This window comes from Nipponia nippon, unplaced genomic scaffold (assembly GCF_047370975.1).
Source record: "Nipponia nippon isolate SJK-2023a ecotype South Korea unplaced genomic scaffold, ASM4737097v1 scaffold_4, whole genome shotgun sequence".
Lineage (NCBI taxonomy): Eukaryota > Metazoa > Chordata > Aves > Pelecaniformes > Threskiornithidae > Nipponia > Nipponia nippon.
The window spans coordinates 52698244-52716079 of NW_028262358.1; the positions used below are offsets into that span (position 1 = coordinate 52698244).

Below are 17836 nucleotides of genomic sequence, written 5' to 3' on the forward strand. Positions count from 1 at the left end.
TCAAGGGTATGTCAACTGTGCTGTTGAAGGCTTGATCCCACCAGGGGCTGAGTGCCCTCTGTTGTGGTTGGAGTCAGATGCCCAATGCCCTGCTAGTTTGACATCTAAAATTGAAATTCTGTACCGGCTGCAGAAAACCTGCTCCTTCAAGTGAGGTTTCTGTCAACAGTAATAAATAATTAGTACAGCCTGTTAAAAAAGGAAGTGAAGAAAATGTTAGGTATAGTGAGTTTTCCAGTTCCAGCAGATGGCCTCTGAAGTGCCAGGAAGGAGACTTAAAGAATTAAGATTAATCAGCACTCTTACATATTTTTTTATATATATATATATACATATATATACACACACGTAAGAAATCTTGCATAACAGAAAACCCCAATGCTTTAAAAATGAAGGGATTAAAAGCAAGGGTTTTTAGATGGTTAATCCATTGATAAAGAGGGGAGAGATAAGTGCTTAAGCAACTTAGCCAAGGTTGATTCAGTATTTACTGGTTAGATGGGTTTCTTTGTGTTTGCTTGAAGTCCCTTCTCTAGGCTATTTATATTCCTCTGGGGAGAAGAAAAAAAAAATAGGCACTAACCATTCTTCAGTATCAGCTTAAAAGTATAAGCTGATCAGAGCAGTATAAGAGCCCAAATATTGTGCCATTTTTTTTCCTAGAGTAATGTTTAACTAGACTTTAAATTTCATATTATTTTCATATTATGTTTTAAACTTCAAAAAACAAGAAGGTGCTTTTAGAGATTCTCTGTCTCTTGGGATGAAGACACGTGCACTAGTTAACAGAAATCTGTGTTTTCACATGCATGAAACATTTTAACGTGTGGAATTATTTACATTCTTTTCCATTTAACAGAGTATGTATCACACAATTTATAAACAAAAGCAACTTGCTGTGTGCACCCTTTTCAGAACATTGGTGCCATGCATGCATACCACCACTTTTCCCCCCAAATGTCTTTCAGTCTTGCTCTCCCCTCCCTCTGAAGCAGAAAACTTCTTTTTTTTTGATAGTGGATTCAAACTTCAAACTAAGTTTTGGGTTTTTTTATATATTAAGACAGACAGGATTTTTAATGACTACTCAAGTATAGAAATGTGTTTAAACTGAAATTTATATTAGTAAGGCCAGGTAATTGTCTTGCATGATGTTGCAGTGGAAGTTGGACAAGCTGTTGCTGATTATGGTTCAGAAGTAGTGAAAGCTTCAAGTCTTTTTTTCCTCCTCTTTTTTTTTTTTTTTTAAAAAAAAAAAAAGCAAACCTGGAGGAAGCCATAGTAGGGGTAACAGATTATAACTAAATGATAGTTAAGAGCAGAGTGCACACCCATGCTCCCATGAAAAGTTTTACTTGAGAAAAAAGGCTGGAGTGAAAAACTTGCTCCTACTTGTAAAGTTATTCACTAGTTTATTTGTTTTGTTATTATTCACTAGTTATTTGTTTCAGGACTTGAACTGCTCCTAGCAGTGTGTGTGTGGGATGTGTGTGGATGAATAACATAGGTGTGGAAGTCCAGTCAGGCTAGTGAACTTGTAAATGGAAGCCACAAACAAACCTATGAATAAGAGGAGTTGCAGGTTTTCAGAGGGAAAAATGTGTATTTCTTTTATATAACACTCTTGTGTAATATTGTTAGGCTGTATTACCTGAAGCATAAAGATAAAAGCTGTTGTCGTCCCCTCGTCCTGTCGTCCCCCCGTCCTGTTCCCCGTCCAATTTCCGCGCCCTCCCCCCCCCCCCCCCTTAAAAAAACATGTTCATGAATGTGTGTACCTGTGCATCTACATTAGAAAGAGTTTCTCCTTTTAGTCTGGCTCCTTCAAACCCATCCTTCCATGGCTACTTGCAGCAGCCTGTGGGATGATGTGGAGCTGTGGAGGAGCTGCTGGTCAGTGGGAGCTGACTGTCCAAAGTGAACTGGCTTGTACAGGAGCCTAAAAGAAATTAACTTCTTAGCCAAGCCCATGGTGATTACTTTCCAGCAACCACCTCCTCATTAATTTTTCTCCTGACTTTGACCTAAATCTAGAATATCCCACCATGTCTCAATCTCTTCCGTTCCTTCCCTTTTTGGTTACACTTATAAACTATTTAGCATGACAGAATAAATATTCTGCATGTAAGCCTGCCTCAACATCCTTTGTGCAACAACTTTTTATCAGTCTTGTTCTTCAGGTGACTGCAGCTTTCCAGTTGCCTTGATTATCTGTAGCTACACTGAGCAAGACCTCCTTACCTCCTTGGTTTTAGCAGCATTTTTTTTCTCCCTTAATTTCTTGTAAGTGCAGAACTCTTCTTTTTCTGCACTTGAATCATGTTCAGCTGAGTGGTCTGTACGTGCACCTACTTTCCTAAATCACAGCTTTAACTGGGTGAAGAATGGCTCCTGAAAACTGAAATTCTCTCTCATGTTTAACTTGAGAGTAGGGACACGCATGCAGCATTAGCGTGGCAGGTTTTTATTTAGTAATCAATTATTCAGTTTTTTCAGCCAAAGGTGAAGTGCCCTGTTGTCCACAGCTGTCCAAAGTGCTTCATATACATGGTGGTACATGAAGCACTCACTGATGAAAGATGTGGATTTTTATGCCCATGGGAGTTTTGAAGAGCCACGGAGAGCAGAGCATTGAAGCCACGTGCTATTGTATAGATCTGAGAACAGAATTTTGTCCTGAGTGAGATGTTAAAAACTTCCTGTTACCTTAAACAGTACAGAAGCTGAAAAAGAAATTAAAGCAGAAGAAACAATGGAAGCAATTATTAAATAATTGAAAATGGAAAAAATACGTAGTGGTGCTATCTGTAGAAATATGGGGCTTACATTGGGGGCGTTTTCTCATGAACTGAATTTTTAAGTACACAGTTCCTGTGTTTTCTAAATGTTTCATAAAGCTTTCAGTGGACGGACAGTCATGTATTTATATTCTCTGATTTCTCCTTTTGAAGGAGTGGTACTAACCTATACAGAGATTTTTTTTTTTTTTTTTTAGTCTAGCACTGTATGAATAAAAATGAGGATGTGGAGCAAGTTGAATAAAAATGTTGTGGATGGCATTGGGCAGATCAGGATGGAAGTTGCACTGCAAGAAAGATTTATATGGGAGCCTGGGTGTATGCTCCTGGTGCAGACACTGGATGGGTCAGTACTGGAGATGTGATACCAGAGGCACAAGATCAGTTTGGAGAATGGCTGGGCAGTATCTCCTTGGTTAAGAGAAGAGATGAAGCATCTGGCTATTAAAGGAAAAAAAAAAATTAAAATGGGAGAGAAAAAAAAAAAGGGGGAGTAAGTGAATGGCAACCCTTGGAGAACATGTGGTCATGCATAACTACACACAAGTGTTGGTTTATTTTTAATGTTTCTTTTTTTCCTAATTCACCTTTAAAAACTAGCATTGCCCAAAACGGCACTCCTCACATTTAGGTTTTTGAAAAGAAACTGAACATAAGTATTCCCATTTTAACAGTGAGCAGGCAAGTGAACAGTGCTTAAAATGTCCTTGTTAGTCTGAGCAAGTCAGTGGGAGATCTGCCTGTGGGTCCTGCCACTCAGGCGGCCCTTCTGTGATTTGTGACGTGACAGAGGCTCCCCCAAGCTGACAACACGTGTGTTAGTGACATGACCTGTGTTTTACTGTGAGGCTGTCTGTAAAAGTCATGTGACAGGAAAAGTAGACCAGGCTCACTTTGTCAGTTTTGCATCTTGTATTTTCTAGAAGAAAATTTCTGTATCTTGTGTTCTCTGTTATCATACCTCTAATAATGCGTGGCTTGCTCTGTCTTTGATTATGTATCACCTTCAGTTCTTTTATATCTACTGCGTGGCTGTACATCGTGTGGTTTTTCTAGGAATGAGCAAGTTAAAATTCAGCACATTTGATCTTTGTTCCTGCCTGGAATAAATTTTAGAAACTGATCCAGTGTTTTGGTTCACATCTGAGAATTATGAGCTCTTGTACATCAACAACGTACAGTGGTATTTGACCACTGGTAATTATTTACCTGTGCAGTGCAGGAGCATTTACTTCATAAACTTCTGTAGACTTGGCTTGTGATTCAGCAAGTTATTTAAATGTGTGCCTGACTTTGTGAGTAATCCCATTTAATTCACTTCAGCTACTTATGTAAGTAGCTTACTGTAAGCAAGCTAAATTAGGTATGTGCTAAAATGCCTTGTCAAATGGCAACCTTTATAAATATGTATTTTTTTGCATTAAGCCATGGTTCACTGTTAAGTCTCCTGGGGTGTGTTTTTTGGAAAATTATTTTCAGGCTAATCAGCTGCAGGAAATTCCCCCAAAATGGAAAAGGAATGAAGAAAATGTCATGACTTTGACCTCTAATGGTAGCATTGGCCTAAAAATAAACACACTCTTAGTCTAATGGGTTTTCATTAGTGCAGACATTTTTTTGAGAAGCAGTGTGTAATGTATTGATCTTGAAAGAACTGTTATTGCAAGGTTTTTAAGGAAACAAAGTGTGTGCTTTCTTCCTCAGTGACATGCAGAGTAGAAGGTGAAGCTGATGAGGGTTGACACGGCTTCTCAATAACAGTGCTCTGTGGTGACGATTGTGTCAGAATAAAAAGATGCCATCTATTAAAAAAAAACCAAGGAAACAGTCCAAAAATGTTGATTAAAAAAGTCCAGCTATATTATTAATAAAATGATACTCACATAACTCAGTTGAACCAGGACAAGGAAAAACTTTCTCCCTGCTCTAAGTTTGTGGTGGTTTTGTTTGTAAGGGTGATTGGGAACCTCCACAATTGCATGGGAAGGAGATGAAAACCCTCCTGTCTCCCTCCCCACCTACCTCATCACAGGATATAAGACAACTGCCAAGTGTTAGGTCAGATAACTGAAATTGTGTATGTATTTACTTTTTTTCCGTGTGCATTGCTCTAGTGAGCACAGTAGCTGCTATTGGCCTCAAACAGCTAGATTTTTTTTTTTTTTTAGTCTAATCCTCTGTGGTATTTTCCTTTTATGCCTGTGTTTCTCTGTGAGGCGAATGGTTTTCCCAGCATAGCTTCTACCTGTCAAGTACTTTTAGCATTATCCCCTTCTCTTTTCCCCACATATACTTCTATAGGGCCTTCTCTTTTCCTTGGAGTGCAATATGTCTCTCGAACGAGTGTGGTGGAAGCAGTTGTACGTGGTTTCTGTTGTCAGGAAAATGCTATTCCCAGCCCTTAGCCAGATCCTTCATGTGAAGGGTAACCACCTATTTCTTGAAGCCGTGCTTGCCTCCTCACTTGATCCCGTGTTTCTGTGTGGTAGATAGCCTGGAGCAGCGCAGTGTCATTTAAACCATGCTGTGGTATGGGTGGGAGAATATCACTATCGTGAATTTAATTTTCATATAAATTTGAGAACAGAGAAATTGAGGGGAAAAATACCCCAACCAACCAAACCCAAAAATTAAACCAAAGGTGGGCTGATTCAAAACCAAGGCAATGCTGGCAGTTTGTAGAATATTCTTTTGACACTGCTAGAAGTTGAAATGCAACAGCCATACATTCTTCATCACGGCATTGTATAAACTCTTCATTGCTGTATTTGATTTAGGCTGATTCAAAAGTTGTTCAGAAGTGGATGGATGGTGTGAAAGACTTCTTAATGACAGAAAAGGCTGTTCAAGGAGATACTGAAGGACTTCAAAGACAACTTGACCAGTGCACAGTGAGTTTTGGTCTTTTAAGGAATCTTTTGAAATAAATGGCGACTCGCATCTCTTCTTTATTATTTTGTTTGTATTATTAAACGTTGTCCATGGCATATTCCATAAAGCCTGCCAGAAAAATTGTCTTCTCTTTCTTCAGGACATGTTTTAAATGGTTCCCTGTGTGTACCCGTAACACTTTGTACTTTTCAAAGGTCTTCACCATATTTACAAATACTCATCTACAAGTTGACATAATTTCCTCTGAAAATGTTTATGTATTTTTCCCAGTATTGTGACTAGGGAATTGAGTCTGGGAGTGAAAAGTACTTTCTGCATTAAACTCCCAAGGGCAATAAAAATAACAAGAAAATAACACATAATGATGATCACAAATAGGTAGAATTTCATCTTATGGAAAGTAATTACAGTGTACCTTCAAATGTTTGTTTCTGGGAGAAATATACTAGTCTGAGGTATGCTAGAAACATCAAGGTATTTAGCGCACCTAACGTTCAAACTTGCGTGTTGACATTTGGCATGTGAGAATGTTTGCGCTGTGTATGGCAAGCTGTATTTTGTTTTTTAGTTGCATAGTTCTGATGTTTTGGGCCACTGAAGGATTGTTTTAAACAGTCTGGTATTGAACACAGCATCAGTCTGCTTTTTTATTAAAGTTTCTCTGGAATAATTAAAAATTTACAAAATTATTGGTTTCCTATAAATTTATGTAATGTCTTGTTAAAGAACAACATTCATTTTCTCTAATGTGTGCTCAGATGTTTGTCAATGAAATGGAGACGATTGAACCATCACTGAAAGAGATGAAAGAAGTAGAGTCTGCTTTAAGAGCTCAGCCTGTTGCAAGCATAAATACTTGGGCAAAGTCTAGGCTAGTAGACTGCCAGACTCAATGGGAGAAGCTGAGCAAACAGGTGAGTTCTTCATACATTGCTGGTGCTTGCTTGTTACTGCAGCTGTTTGGTTGTGTGGCATTGGTAGGATGGTGAAGAGGTGAAGCAGTGAAACAGTGGGATGAGTGTGTTTTACTTGTTCCACCGTCAAAGTGGCTGAAATCCAACTTGGCCCAGTGAATCCTTCAGAAGTGCAAATATGTTAGGGGATACCTGTGCACCAGTAGTTTTGTTTGAATATACATGCACTTCTCGGTACCTAACTGGAAGGAGCACAGTGAGCTCTTTAATTGTAACTAAAAATTAATTTGTTCACTTTGCCCTGTGGTGCTCTTTCTGGGGTGGGTGGGAGGGAAGTCTGACCTTTTTGTTCTGCTGTTCCTGAAATCTGGAATATTATTCTGGCCCTGTGTAATTTCTGCCTGCTTCCAAGCAGGTTTAAAAAAATAAATGGCTATAAATAGACTACCACTTCAGCCTGGTGTATTCGGTTGTTTCTTTTGGGTGGAAGCTGTCTGTAGAAACATACTTCTTTAGTTGCGATGCCTGGCGAGGATCTGTGTTGGAGAACCTTGCTGTTGATATAGAATCCAGATTGCCTGGGCTGCAGAAAGAAGCGAGGCCTGAAGGGTGTTTTAGTGCTCTGTGTAAAAATATATCTAACTATATGATACTTGTGATCAGGAGAGGTTTTTTTTTCATCTGACTTTTTCCAGGGATTGTTACTAGTTTACATGCAATGGGGAAAAAAATATCATTTTTCTCCTTCCCTCACCTCTAGATTTTGTTGATCTGCTAAAAAGGGATCATGAGTTCGTGTGTGTGTGTAAAAGTAAAAGTCTTTTGTTAATTAAAAAGGCCTGAAAATATTTTGGTAGTAAAATGTTTTAACAGAGACTTGCGGTTTTTCGCATATACAAGGACATTTAAGTAACAAAACTGCTGTTTCTTTCTCCACCTTGGATTCTAGATCGTTAGTCAGAAAAATCGCCTGTCTGAAAGTCAGGAAAAAGCTGTAAATCTGAAGAAGGATTTGGCAGAGATGCAAGAATGGATGACCCAAGCTGAAGAAGAATATTTGGAGAAAGATTTTGAATACAAGTCCCCTGAAGAGCTAGAGAATGCGGTGGAGGAAATGAAGGTCAGGAATACCAGGTCATTGTAAAGACCTGATTAAAGAGAAACAAAACTTAATGGCTTTGGGGGTTGACCTTTTGTGGAATTATTATCTATGTGGAAAGGAGCTCAGGTCATGACAAGATTAGTGGTATTTTTCAGCTTTGCTTTGTGGAATTTTTGTTTTTAAAGCACAAATTATAAAAGCAGATGTTCTATTTGGCCACAAGGGGTAGGGATTTCATAATGAATAGCAGCTTGCCAGGCTGTTGAGCCAGGCTTGCTATGTATAGCATATTAAACACTAAGAATATGGAAACTTATTGCAGGAGGTGAAACTTGGGAAAGAAAGAAAAGGTGATATTATACATGTCTAAATTAGCGGTTGTGAAAACATATCCTTCTGCTTCTAGCTCTTGGGTTTCAGTGTCTTGTCCGCTAGATACAGTAACTCCACATTTAGAAAAGCAGGTTAAAACAGTTCTGTTGTAAGGTTATCTTGTGTTCCTGATCTGTTGCAAACGGTGATGCTGATCCCTGCTTCTCTAATTTTGGGACTGGTGGCCAGAAAAATGGAGACGAAAGAGCTATTTTTGTCTCATTATAAATTACCAGTTGAATAGGTAATTTTCTTGGATGTATGTACAGAGTAAACAATAATTCTCTCTGCTTTTAAATCGGAGAGTTCAGGCATATCTTCACAAATGTTTTGACTTGTATGCATATTATTTAAATGAGTATCCACTACACTGTTACTCGATGGACCATAAAATAAATAATTTTTTTCTCCCTTAAAAGTGCTTTGACAAATCTATTTGAAGTTTTGAATTGTTCTTTTTGAACGGGCTTTCTGAAGCAGTCTTTTAACAAGTGTTTTAATATATTCATGTCCTTTGAAGCCATTTGAGATCACATAGTCTGACAGCCTGCTTAACACAAGCCAAGAAAAGAAAGAACCCTCTTTTCATTGGCAAATCTGAGAGACTTGGAGCACATTTACCTTTGTCAAATCCAGATTATATTCTGTACTTTTAAATTTGGCAGATATGTCAGTGAGCCAGTAAGCTTACTGTAACACTTGCATATCCTCTTTCATTTGCAGTAAGAATATTATGTTGGGGTTACTTTTAGGACTGGGAAAGAACACTCTCTGTATATTTGCCCAGGAGCATTTTTGCATAAGGTTTTGAAAAACTTTCGAGTTTGCCAAATTCTGCTCTCATTTGAACAGAGTGGAACTCCTGCTGACATTTGAAGGAGTAGGTTTAAGATGAGGCTAGGTGCTTTTTGATAATCCTGCCATAAAATAATATGTTCCTCAGATTTTCCATTCTTTGCCCTTCCATTAACTGGCATTTTTTTTTTATTGCCTTACATTTAGAAGACATCTCAAACAATATGTGCAACAATAATGCTGTCGCGTATTAAATTCTACCATAAAGTGCAGTGCCTTATATATCAGAGGTACTTCAACTTCATAAAACTGTCCTTAAAACCTGAAAAGAAAGAGATATGGGGCAGTCTCTATTTCTGGAGCCTTCTAGTTGTCTCGAGAGACAGGCTCAGACTGGTCTGTGTGATCTGTCTTCTGGCTACCCTGCTTCCTGAATTCTGGTTAGGGCAAAGTTCAACAACTGATAATACAATTTCTCCAGGCCTGTGTGCTGGGAGTTGTACTGTGCTTATCCTGTATATTTGTTACTAAGCTCCTCTGAGTGCAGTTGGTTTGAAGGAATTCTTCTGGTTGTCCTTTTTGCGTGTTCCTCTAGCACACCCAACAGCTATGGGAGAGGTCCCAACTTTGTAGTTGCAGGTGTCCCAGGTAATTGAGTCATCCTTCCTGGATAACTCTGGGAGACAGTTACTGAGCTCTGACACTCATAACTTCTGTAAATTCATCCTACTGTTTTCTCCCCGATATGCTGTTTCACTTTTTTTTATATCTGTGTGCTAGTATATAAATAGCACTGAACTTAATCTTTTTTGCTTTGAGTCATGGATTTTTAATGAACAAACCATAAATGGTAAATATGTCTGTATGTTTAATAAAATAGGATTTTTCAATGCTTACTGACATAATCTGAATTCCATGCAAGTTGCTGCCATGTTTCGTTGTGCTTTGGCAGCAACAATTCCAAGGTTAAACTGCTGATCTTTGGTTTAAGTGGTGAATAGCTGATCATATGGCAATTGAGGGCTGATTGTGTAATACATTTCTTTGGGCAGAGAGCAAAGGAGGATGTGTTGCAGAAAGAGGTGCGGGTGAAGATTCTCAAAGACAACATCAAGATGTTGGCCACCAAAGTGCCGTCTAGTGGTCAGGACCTGGCAACCGAGCTGAATGTTGTGCTGGAGAACTACCAGCTACTGTGCAATCGGATCCGGGGAAAATGCCACACCTTGGAGGTAAGAGAGATGGCTCTCAGCTTATAAAATGGAGGCAGGTGGCACAAGAGGAATGGAGAAGGACACTGAAAATGTCCAGTTTTGTCATTGAATCCAGTAGCTTCAGCATAAACACATTTTGCTGTGGCTCCTTTCCAAGATTACTTTCTCTTGAGATGACATCCTTGGAATCTATGAAACACCATCTAACTTTTGCTTTTATAATCTGTATTGTAGTCAACACTTGTGCAAATAAGGAACCTTATCTCACAGCTCTATTATCCATCCATGCATCTTCCAAAATGACAAAAAGAAACTTCTCGGAGATTAAAGGTTGAAATATGATGATAATTAAAACATGTTGATTATAGTTTCGGGTAGGTTGTATATGTCCTATCTTTCAAGAGGAGTGGATGCATTTTGTTACATTCTTAAATTGTTATAAGAATCTGGATGTCAGTGATAATTTTAGCATGAGTTTAGAGACTTAGATGCGTATTTTGTGTATTTCTTTTTATCTTGCTGCTACAGTTGCAGGTTTTTCTGTCTAGAACTTACTGTGCCATGGCATGTTTTTGAATATTTTCTACTTGCCCATTTTAGGTGAATGTCTCAGAAACATAATTTCTTTAAGCTGTTTATGGGGTATATGAGCTATGCCTGGCTTTGCAGGCTAATTTATGCTTTTTCTGTTGCTCCTAGGAGGTGTGGTCCTGTTGGATTGAGCTGCTTCAGTATCTTGATTTAGAAACAGCTTGGCTAAACAATCTGGAAGAAAGGGTGCAAATGACAGAAAATCTGCCTGATAAGTTGGATGCTGTCAATGATGCTCTTGAGGTATTCTAGTCATTCTATCAGATCAGTAACTTTTCAGACAGCTCTGTTTAAAAAAACATATTCTACACCTCAGTAGAATACTGAAATGTGTTGAATATTCTGATTCTTCAGGTTAAATGAACATATTACTCTGAATCTGGAATGGATATTTGTAAGGCTCCCCACCAAAAGCTGAATTTTGCTGTACATGATTGTGCCGTACTTGGTACCATGATAAAATTGTATGCTCTCTCCTGTCATGTGTAAATTGATTAATTCCTTCCAGCACTATAGTATGAAATGATGTGAATAGGTGAGAAGTGCTGTGAAGTTTAATTATCTAAAGCAAAATGACCACTGTATTCGCCTTGTGCCTTCGTGGATTAAGCCATAAGTAATTCATGCTTTTAGAGCACTCTCAAGACATTTCAAGTGTAAAACTTCTGTGCATGCAGCCAGATTTCCACCTCTGGAAACGCAGTGATATTCAGTGTCTTGACCTTTAAAACTTCCTCTGCTAATTAGTCCCTAGAATCAGTCCTGCGTCATCCAGCTGATAATCGAACCCAGATTCGGGAACTTGGGCAGACACTGATTGATGGAGGGATTCTTGATGATATCATCAGTGAAAAATTGGAGGCTTTCAATGCTCGCTATGAGGAATTGAGTCACTTGGTAAGAATTTGGGGGCAGGGTTGAAGTAGACTGGATTTTTCAGCTCAGTGGTCTGCAATGATTCCTGTTAGATAGCTGAATTCATAGATGCAGGACTGCAATACAGGAAAAGAGGAAAAACCTTCACAATGTTGTCAGCTGTTTTCAGTTTGGAATAATGCCCTAAGAGCAAGATGTTTTTTTTCCCTGACTTGAGTCGGGTTTTGTTTTGCACACTTGCACACCCTTGCACTGTGGGGACCCCCTGTTATTTTTTCCAGGTAATTTTGACAAAAAGGCAGTTCCAGTCTCAAGGGGGACAGTTCAATAAATGAGGTTAATAGTCCCTTCCTACTGCCATAAATACTGGTGAGCTGCTAACTAACTGTAAAAACGAGGAACATGAATAAGTGACATTTTCATTCTTTGAAATAGCTGGGAAGAAGTCACACTGGAATAAGGAACAGAAGGAAAACATTCTTCTCATTCCCCATCTATTATGTTGTCCCCTTCCTCTTCTCATAGTTTAGTCTAATCTTTTCTAGATTTAATAAGTAGAAGACGACTAGCTTTATTTCAGGTTGCATAAATTTGTAACTTGTGTTGTGTATCCTGGTAATACAGGCCCCTGCCAAATTGTAGGGTGGGAGGTTTTTTCTGCCACTGCCAAAGTGTAGTCATAGAGGGAATTTCAGTTCATCCTCATTACAGTGCGCAACACGAATGCACTACGCTCAGCTGGGGACTACGTGCTGTCATTTAAGTTAACATTCACTATTGTTTTTTCTGTTACAACAGCACTTTATTGCCATATAAAAACTATCTACTTTGGCAGCTGCAGCGCTGACACTGGGCTGTTGACAACTTTCCACATCTGTGTGCGTGTGTGTACACACCCACTGGTCTGTGCATGTGTTGATAGTGGGAATTTGTGTTCTCATGCAAGTAGTGACATTTCGGATGAACTTAGAAGTTTTGCTGTTGAAGGGAGAGGCAGTGGAGGGAAGGAACCATGAAGCTCTGTTTTCACACTGTAACAGAAAGACAGAGTTTATTGTTTTGAAAGAAAATGTGCAAGTTTACACATCAAACAATATTGACCTGTAGTGTATTACAAAGTCCCTGATTCCCATTGAATAGCTAGTTTTTGAACTGGTGTGTTTTTAAGAGAATACTTTCTTCCTCAGGTGGTAGGAGAGACCTGTTTTCACTATTGTGTATATCTAGCAGCAGAACTCTCCTCTGCCACTGTTTGTCAGTTGCTGGTATGAATCACAGCAGGCTTCAAAAATCGCTGCCTTCTAGGGCTTGCTGTTGCTCTTCTTAGATAGGATTTTTTGGGTCTCCCCCACCTTGTTTTCAGAAAATTTAATATAATTGGTATTGAATTACTGCTCCATCTTGTCTTGCCTTTCTGTCCCACTCAGGCGGTAAGCCGGCAGATTGCCTTGGAACAGCAGCTTCAGACCATGCGAGAAACCGACCACATGTTGCAGGTCTTGCAAGAAAACTTAGTGGAGCTGGATAGACAGCTGACATCTTACCTGACTGATAGGGTAGATGCCTTTCAGATGCCCCAGGAGGCCCAGGTATTCCAGTATAGCTTTTCACTACAAAACATTTTGAAATATCTCATGATAGTGCTCAGCCTAGATTTAGTAATTCATGAGGGCTACATTTAAGTCCTGTGCTGATGTACTAGGTGATATCTTTTGTACTCTGGATTGTTTTGCTGTTTTAAGAAGGTTGTACTGAATAACAATCTTAACGGCTTTCAATTTGTCAAGTTGTCACCAGAGCCAGAATATTTAAACTAAACCTGGTAGTGTTTAAATGTTAGAGTAGATTGACTTCTGGGTAGTGGGTAGTAGGTGGTAAGCAAGTTCCTTTTCCCCTCTTTGTGAGCGATTTTCTTTTTTTTTTTTTTTTTTTTTTTTTTCCGTTTTCTATGATGTGGCAGAAAATTCAAGCTGAGATTGCAGCTCATGAATCCACCTTAGAGGAGCTCAAGAAAAGTGCTCGCTCTTTCCCTCCTGCTTCTCCTGAATGCAGGTCTCCCCGTGGTGGAACTCAGCTGGATGCTTTGCAGGTAAAAATGAGAGTTGCACTAAGAATTTAAGTGTGAAGAGCTTCTGGTTTTCAATTACACACTGCTGTTGTCAGCCTGTAAATTGCTTGGTGTAGTCAACCGAACCTCAGAAGTAAATAGTATATGCTTTTACATGTTTTCATTAGGAAACAAGCAGAGCTAGATGAATTGAATAAGGAAGTTTAAATTTCATAAGTATTGTGGGATAAATGCTGAAAGTCAGAAAGTCTCTGTATTTTAGTAGAATGGGTATTTTGAAAGTGTATGATATAGAATTATAGCTCTCTTGCACCTCAGGTGGAGATTAGGACTAGATGATGGAATTTGGCTTGGCAAATAGTGTTGCCATGTATACTGAGTTGTGGTGGTATGAGGGGTGAGTTAGAATCTGTGGGGGGAGATGCTTTAGATGTTATTTTTTGAAGTGCAGATATTAATTTAAAACAATCTTAACATAAACAGAGAAAACTCCGTGAAGTATCTACGAAGTATCAGCTTTTCCAGAAGCCAGCCAATTTTGAGCAGCGCATGTTGGATTGCAAGCGGGTGTTGGATGGTGTAAAAGCAGAACTTCATGTCTTGGATGTGAAGGATACTGACCCAGATGTAATCCAAACTCATCTGGACAGGTGCATGGTAAGTATGCAATGTTCTTAACTTATCCTTGGGGAGGTGTTTCTTTCTTGTGTGATTTCTTCTCGTCTAAACTCTCTCCTGAGGAAATTTTGCTTAAAGTCCTGATGGAACTGTTACAACTCTTTGCAAAACGCCAACAGAACAATGGATAACTAAACCCCTAATTCTTCTGGGTGAGAATGTGGACATAAAAGTAGTGGATTGTTGATCACAGATGTGGTGGAACAGCTGAGTTTATAAAAAAACTCCCTTCCCTGGCTCATCCTTGTGTTATGGAGAAGCATCACTCCAAGGGCAAGTTTGCTTGGTTCTTAGTATTTGAACAAAACAAATACTGTACATAAGATCAAGTACAGATCGCAATGTTAGCCTTGCCACAAGTGGTGATGATGTTATGGAGTAAACACTTCTAAATTATTGCGAACACTTCTTCTAAATTATTGTGATAATTCTTTTTTTTTTTTTTTTTTTTGGTGAAAATTGAAACTAGAATAAAATATGGAACATCAGGAGTTTGAAATCTTGGCAGACATTGCTCTTAATCTGTAGCTCAGAGTTTAAGTGCAATCTGATGTTCAAGTCCCCAAATGAAGCAAAGTCTGAAAATGTGCACTACAGATTGATCACCAGTATACATATTTGTCTTTTTAGAAACTCTATAAGACCCTCAGTGAGGTGAAATTGGAGGTTGAAACTGTCATCAAGACAGGAAGGCAAATTGTACAGAAACAACAGACAGATAATCCCAAAGGGATGGATGAACAACTGACAGCCTTGAAATTTCTCTACAATGACTTGGGGGCACAGGTAAGAAAAACAAATGTACATATGAACATTTGTCTGCATATAAATTCCCATCTTTGTTGTTTTGATGTCAGCTGCTGTTTTAAGTTTGATTCTGAAGCTGATACTGTATAGGCTAGTTGCTACATCCAGGAGCAATCAGTTGAGAGATGAAAGATTACACATAACGATCCTGTAGTTGTGCAAGACCCCTGGGCTCACAGAGTGTTTCTGAAGGGGAGGTAGCCTTGAAGAAAGGAAGATTCACAGAGCTTTCAGCATTCTGGCAAAGCTGGCCTGCTATTCGTTAAAGTCTTTGAGCACTGTTGTACCTTCTCTTCTCTGTAAACCAGCCTCCAAGATAATTTACTATCAGATTGTCATGAGAAGTTTGAGTCGATGCAAATTTTTTTTTAGGAGGTGTCATGATGGTTTTTAATCGTAATCCATCTGAAGAATTGCTCTCAGTATGAAGTAGAAAATGCAGGCAAACCTGTATTTCCCATGAACTGCATTAAATATTGATTTGAGTAATTTTCTTGTAATTGAGTAGTTATTTATCCAAGTGAAGTGTTTAAAAATGGTTAAACCCTTAGGGGGCAGGGGGGAAATAGGGGATTCTTTGCCTACCTAAACTAAGACAGAAGTCCAAGCAGGCTCATGCCTGTTCAGTGCTCTGTGAATGAAGCTGTGAGTAAGTGGCCAGATTACATTATTGCAATATCTCGAAATGGGCCCTAGAAAATATTTCATTGTTGTAAAGTGGAGAACATTCACAAGGGTGTGGATACTAGTGGAACCTGTACATCTATAACTCAGAAAGCATGTAGACAAGAAATTGGGAAAGGATAGAAGGGCAGAGTTATTTGCAGTATAATGTTATGATTTTGTTTGTGTCTGAATTTATTTTTTTAGATCGTCAAAGAGCGCATTATTTTGAATAAATACATGCAAACACTAAGCTGAGACAGAGGGCAATTTTTTGAAATGTCAGTTGATTCTGACTGCTATGGTTGGATTTATTCTCAAGTCTGTGTTAAAGTTTGACCAGACTAATTATGTAGCCAGTGTGAAATAGAATTGATTGTACTGCAGCAAATATCAAATTTCGTATTTACTTCACTGAGATGTTTTCAAGGGCAGACTAGATTTTCAGTGAAATTTTTCTTTACATCTTTCTGCTAGCAGGTCTGTCAAAATACAAAAAGGAACTGAATTTTACCTGTGTGAGTGACTGACTGGATTCTATATTCCCTTGAGTTTCAGTTAAAGGATCATAATAAACAAAGTTTAAATATAAATTTGGTGATTAGTATCTATAAATAAGTTGGTATGCAGGTTTCTTTGTCTCCTTTAGGCGTACCTTAATTTAAAATTATTCTAGTTTTATATATTCTGCCTTGTATAGGAAGATGCAGATGTTTATAAATGATTTTTCTTTTTAGGGTCCTTCCCTAATGCAAGACAGTCTTAATATGCAAGGATTTTATATATTCGGGTGGATATTTTAGCTGGCTAGCACTTTTTGGTTTTGCTATCTTTTAAAATCTAATTTTGTTTTCTTTTTTCCTTTTTATTTTTTGTAGGTGACAGAGGGAAAACAAGACCTTGAAAGAGCATCCCAGCTGGCACGCAAAATGAGGAAAGAGGCTGCCTCTTTGTCAGAGTGGCTAGCTACCACTGAGGCTGAGCTTGTGCAGAAGTCCACTTCAGAGAGCTTGCTTTCTGATCTAGATTCAGAAATTGCCTGGGCCAAAGTAAGCACGCTCTAAATATCTGCAGAAAAAATTTTTAACATTATGGCAATACTATGTAGAAGTGGCTGTGAATTTAAATCCCTGTAACTTGTTCCTAAATCTCTCACATAATGAAATTTTAGTAGATTCAGTAGATCATATTCAGTACCTTACCGAGTCTGATCTGTTTCATCTCGGGCATCTTGTCTCAAACTTAAATGGCCAGTGAAATATTAAAAATATTACTACATATTTGGTGTTAATAGATATTTAAGTGATTTACTGTATCTCTAACACAATTCATAAGTATAATAAATATCAGCAAATGTAATTTTGGGCAGGGTCAACTCATAGAGCGAACTGAAAGTTCATTGTCATTTTTAATGAAACATTGAGTTTGTAATTTTTCATTGAAACAGCTTTATCTTCAAAGTTGTGACTTTGCAAAACAAAAAGCTCCTGTAATTCCTTATTTTCTTTCATCTATAAATTGGAACTTTTCATGGAAGCAGGCGAATGTTATAATTATTCTGAAGCAAAGTATCTATTTTCTCACACTGTAGAAGCTTGTATATGTAATAGTGGGAGTTAGCAACAAGTGTCAGTTGATACAGCAAGTTCAGCAATACTGATCTTTTCAGTCATTGTTTTCTGTCACCTTTTACTTTTTGAATAGGTCTGTGTACAATCTTAAAACTTGAAAGCTTACAAAATTACAAAACCATCTAATTATAACTTGTTCTCACCCATTTCACTCAGAATTAGCAATTATTGGTGCTACACTTCTGCTGTGACAGTATCCCCAAGATTTCTTTCCAAACAAACTTGTAAATACTTATTGAAGTATACTTACTATACATCTGTAAGCAAATCAAATAGTCTATGAACTCTTATGCTGCACCACCAGGAAGATAAGCCTTTTATGTTGCATGCAAAGTTGTTCTTCCTATCTTAAGGTTTTCTAGAGGCAATTTTAAAATGTAGTAACTTGAGTATTTGTTTCTGTCTCTAAGATAATAAGTTATGGTAAAATAAATT

General features: G+C 38.2%; 1 protein-coding gene across 8 annotated transcripts in view; it reads left to right on the plus strand.

Moving 5' to 3' along the window:
- The window catches only part of UTRN (utrophin), a 388166-nt gene that overhangs the window by 112885 nt on the left and 257445 nt on the right, over nt 1-17836 (plus strand). For all 8 annotated transcript variants that reach the window (XM_087773985.1, XM_087773987.1, XM_087773986.1 and 5 more), the window contains 11 exons: nt 5576-5689; nt 6449-6604; nt 7554-7724; nt 9926-10105; nt 10787-10921; nt 11426-11575; nt 12982-13143; nt 13515-13643; nt 14106-14279; nt 14931-15086; nt 16649-16819. In XM_087773985.1, coding sequence (XP_087630111.1) covers nt 5576-5689; nt 6449-6604; nt 7554-7724; nt 9926-10105; nt 10787-10921; nt 11426-11575; nt 12982-13143; nt 13515-13643; nt 14106-14279; nt 14931-15086; nt 16649-16819 — 1698 coding nt within the window. The remainder of the gene's footprint in view (nt 1-5575; nt 5690-6448; nt 6605-7553; nt 7725-9925; nt 10106-10786; nt 10922-11425; nt 11576-12981; nt 13144-13514; nt 13644-14105; nt 14280-14930; nt 15087-16648; nt 16820-17836) is intronic.